Source organism: Trematomus bernacchii, unplaced genomic scaffold (genome assembly GCF_902827165.1).
Source record: "Trematomus bernacchii unplaced genomic scaffold, fTreBer1.1, whole genome shotgun sequence".
Taxonomy (NCBI): Eukaryota; Metazoa; Chordata; class Actinopteri; order Perciformes; family Nototheniidae; genus Trematomus; species Trematomus bernacchii.
Window position 1 is genome coordinate 7,102,785 of NW_022987910.1, and position 4,594 is coordinate 7,107,378.

The following is a 4,594-nucleotide window of genomic DNA, read 5'->3' on the forward strand; positions in this document are numbered from 1 at the left end:
TATTTCGATTAAGGTCAAAATAGGCTATAATATTTGTAAATCTGACTCTGAAAGAGTCACTGCCTCACCAGCCATGAACCTCACCGCACGTCACTGATACACACACACAAACTAATTTTGCAGACCCTATCCCTCCGTAGTCTTTCAAGTAGGAGGAGAAATGCCAGCGTTCTCCTCCGGTTTACAGGCACTGTGTAAATTATATATATAGAATAATTATGATGATGAATGCATTTTCTTACCACTAAAATACAGCAACAGATCTTTGATTCATGTCGTTTATAACTGGAATATTACAGTTATTATTAACTTTGTCTGTACAAAGTAGCCTGTCCAGGAAATATGCCCAAATCAACAAAAACTGCGAGCCGGCAGGCAAGACGCTCCGCTTCTGAAATGCTTCTGAAACGCGCCTGGTAGGGTATGACGTCGGAGGAGGCCGGACCAAAACCGCAACTCGGCGCAGACGGACCCGGTGGAATCTAGGGGTAAGAATATTTTCCTCAGAGTCCGGCGCACTTCCTGGGGGCTTGGTGGGCGCCGGAGCTGCTCCTATCTGTTGCATTGAAGCGGTGCGGACTGCGCATGCAACACTTTCTGCGCCACAAGCAGGAAACACGTGATTTATCAGTAACTTTAGACATCGTAAAACAATCGTAATCTATATTTTATGGTAGATTATACATTTTACTGAAACCAACTATATAATATGTACCTTGTTATTTAAAAAAAAAGTTTAAAATTAATACAAATGTAAGTATTTTTTTATGACAATGTGGGAAGAGGTGGGGCGGCGCCCTTAGCGCCCCTATGGGCCGGCCGCCACTGGAACATGGTCTGCAAAGTAATGTCACTGAATAAAGTGAGGTTAAAATGTTTTATTTTAAAAGCTTTAATATATTTGGGGCTACTAAATAACAAACAGTCCGGGAGAGCTTATAAAACACATTTTTACATGTTTTTGTGAAATATAAATAAAGTTGAAATGAAAACACAGAAAGTCATGGATGGTTTAAACTTTTAACTGATTTATTAATATGAAATACAAATTATTCTAAATGTCTTTAATGTCAGTACTGTAGCACCAGATAGGTAGGATTCACTACCTAAAATAAGACTTATTTTATTAGTATTTAATTGGATTCAGTTTTCCCCATCAGATGTTTTTTTGTGTTCAGTTCAGGTTTGAGTACAATAATAAAACATTTGGGTGCAAATATACAGAATAGTAGCCCATAACTGGAGGCCAGAATAGCAAATATCTCCACAGCCACAGTGAACTTCCCAGGAGAGCTGACATAAGCTGGGATAAAGGTGATCCAGACAGCACAGAATATCAACATGCTGAATGTGATAAATTTAGCTTCATTAAAATTATCAGGCAGCTTTCTAGCCAAAAAAGCAAGTAGAAAACATAACACAGCTAAGAGCCCTATGTATCCTAACACAGCCCAGAACCCTACAGGTGATCCCAGGGCACACTCAAGAATAATCTTATCCTTATAGTGGTTCATATTTTTAAAGGGAAACGGAGGATTGATTGTCAGCCAAAGTATGCAAATTATAACCTGTATTAGAGTGAAACTCAGAACACTGAGTCTCTGCTGGGCAGACCCAAACCACTTCATCATATTACTGCCTGGAAGTGTAGCCCTGAAGGCCATTAGCACCACTACAGTTTTCCCCAGAACACAAGAGATACAGAGGACAAAGGTGATGCCGAATGCTGTGTGTCGCAGCATGCAGGACCACTCAGAGGGCCGGCCGATGAAGGTCAGAGAACACAGGAAACACAGAGTCAAGGAGAAGAGCAGCAGGAAGCTCAGCTCAGAGTTGTTAGCCCTTACAATGGGAGTATCCTTATTTATCAGAAATACAGTGGCTATAATAAAAGTAAGGAGCACACCAAACAAAGTGAAAAATACAAGTAATATACCCATAACCTCAGTGAAGTAGAGGAACTCAACATTTTTCGGTATACATGTATCTCTGTTTTCATTGGACCAATACTCTTCAGGACACTTATGGCAGTCATTAGAATCTGTAATAGAAATATTGTCACTATTATTTTAATTGCATCAGTTACATCTTAAAAACGTAAATAAGAGACTGTACTATAGCAAACTTTAACATGATGCACAGAGTGTAGAAAGCAAACAATGTATGAAAATTGCCATATCTCCAGGTTGTGGTACATATACCTGTGCTGTTGCTGATTTCTCCCTCTGCACATGGTATACAGTCATAGCAGCACACTGGCTTTCCTTTCTGAAGGACTTTATGAGTTCCTGGATGACAGCTCTCACTGCACACTGACACAGGCAACTTTGAAAGAAAAACAGTAATAGTATTTTTCAACGTTATTCAAAATAACATATGGTCAAACAAGACACATCAATGTAGATTTTACTGTCAATGAAGATATTTGCCTCTGTCTTCCCTCTTGGCCACACTATGTCTTCAGTCTTGAGGACAAACTTCTGTCCAAGAGGTAAGGAGGCGTCATAATAGCCAACAGGTTTAAACTGAACTGAGTCATCTGATCCCCGCTGCCAGTTCACCACCTCATAGCGAGCAACAGCTGCTCCAGTGTTATCGAACCACACCTGCTCCCCATTCTTAATAGTAAAATGAACCTGCTTTAAAGACTCAACTACCTGGAAGAGCAGTAAAACAAATTATGTCAATGAATGAATGAACAAAGACGAAAAATAAACACTTTAGTAATATGTACGTTTTACCTGCCAGGGAGTAACATTTACAGTGTTCTCACACCCCTGACTTTTGGAGCACTTTAGGATGCTGTGCAGAGAATGGGCCACAGCATAGATGGCTTTGTAGATGTTACTGGAGTATCTCAGCTCTGTCACGTCATCATCATAATCTTTAAGTTCCATTAGATCCTGGTTTTCTTTGCATGGTGTTTCTGTTTTCTCCTTGCAATTGAACTCTGTTTCCCAGAAATCTTTCATCAAAAAATCTTCCAGGCCACTGATATTGGCCTTTTGCACAGCAAAACCCAATGAACCACCCAGCACACTAAAGCTGGTGGGAGTCACAAGGCTGTCAGCTGTGATCCAGGCCTCTACACCAATAAACTGCAGGCCTGTGATGTTGTGCAGACTCAACTGTTCGAGAAGGTTGTTCATTTCCACATGGGCTAGGAAACCAACAATGACCCGGGCAGTGCTCTTTCGGATCACTTCTACCACTTTCATTAGTTTTTCTGGTTCTGTCCTGTGAAATTTCTCTGTATACTCCACACACACTCCTTCCTCTTGGGCTGCAGCAAGGAAGATGGCCATGCCATTGTTGCCATAGTCACTGTCACTGTTGATTGCCCCGACCCAGGTCCAGCCAAAGTGCTTGACCAGCTGAGCGAGGGCTCGGCTTTGGTAGAGGTCACTGGCAATGGTTCGAAAGAAAGAGGGATACTCCTTTCTTTTGCTCAAACACTCACAAGTAGCTGAATGACTTATCTGAGCATACATAGAGAGAGGGAAAGAAAAAGGAGAGTCACCATTTAATAGATGCAAAACATTACAGATACAAATAGACAAAGCTCTTACCACTGGAATTTTGAATGGTCCAGTAGTGCGTGACAGGACAATGGTTGAAGAGGATTCAGACTCCCCAATTATAGCATGGACAGCTGATTGACCAGAGCAGCTTTTTCCCACAGCCCTCTCGTCACCATTCATCAGAGCCATTACAGCTCGCATGGAGGTAAATGTTGAGCCACAGTTGTCATAAATACGGTATCCAATTGAAATATTTGGGAGAAGAAATTCACTTTTGTTTATTTCCTCAATTGCAAAGATCATTGTCTGGGCAAATCGAAACTCCCTGAGGTTAACACTGAGACACAAAGAGAAAAATACAACTTGTATTCACTGTGAAAGACCTTATGAGGAAGCATTTATATATAGAGATCAATATTACCTGGAACATGTCAGACGTGTTGGTTTCTCTGTAAAAGAAAGAGGAGGTTGGGTGATTTTGCTATGAATGGAAAAGGCTCCCCCGATCATGACGACTCCTTCTTTAGACAGCAGAGGGAACTCTGGACTCCCAAGGATCTGACAGATAGGAGTTTCATCCTCGGATGATCCAAATGCCAATAGGGGCCCCATGAAAACCAGCAGTGTTATCACATGTGACATGTTCCACTCCCAAATGTTGAATAGGCAGAGCTACCTATTCAGGTCAGGGTGGAAGTGGACTTAAATGTGACGTTTATTATCTGTGTTGTAGGCAGGGGTCACTGGCCTCTTACTAACCAATCAGACAAAGGAGGCGTGTGGCGCAGTGAATATAGCGTTGGTGTTCGGATCAACGGAGCACAGGTTCAAACCCCACTGCAGTCAGCATGTAGTTGTGTCCCTGGGCAAGACACTTCACCCCAAATTGCTCCTGTGGGGATTGCCCACAGTATTGAGTATGTAAGTCGCTTTGGATAAAAGCGTCTAACAAGTGACATGTAATGTAATGTAACAAAAGTGGGTTACTGTAGGACATTAAATCTTTGAATTAAATTATTTTGCAGGTGGAGTTACGAGATACTTTGCAACCTCTGTTCACAACATGTGATATG

General features: G+C 41.6%; 1 protein-coding gene across 1 annotated transcript; it reads right to left on the reverse strand.

The window, feature by feature from the left end:
- Window positions 1-1,133: 1,133 nt before the first annotated feature.
- On the reverse strand, window positions 1,134-4,163 carry LOC117470410 (extracellular calcium-sensing receptor-like). Its single transcript, XM_034115183.1, has 6 exons — window positions 3,943-4,163; window positions 3,570-3,858; window positions 2,742-3,479; window positions 2,430-2,657; window positions 2,202-2,325; window positions 1,134-2,041 (listed from the first exon to the last, which is right to left on the reverse strand). The coding sequence occupies exons 1-6, from the start codon at window positions 4,161-4,163 to the stop codon at window positions 1,134-1,136; spliced, it is 2,508 nt and encodes an 835-aa protein (XP_033971074.1).
- Window positions 4,164-4,594: the final 431 nt, after the last annotated feature.

Bases quoted from the DNA above. Each gene is read 5' to 3' on its own strand.
- LOC117470410 (XM_034115183.1), bottom strand. From the start codon at position 4,163: ATGTCACATGTGATAACACTGCTGGTTTTCATGGGGCCCCTATTGGCA. The intron at 2,658-2,741 runs GTAAAACGTACA...CTGCTCTTCCAG, and splicing joins TAAATGTTACTCCCTGGCAG to GTAGTTGAGTCTTTAAAGCA. The intron at 2,042-2,201 runs GTATATGTACCA...TTTCTATTACAG, and splicing joins AGAAATCAGCAACAGCACAG to ATTCTAATGACTGCCATAAG.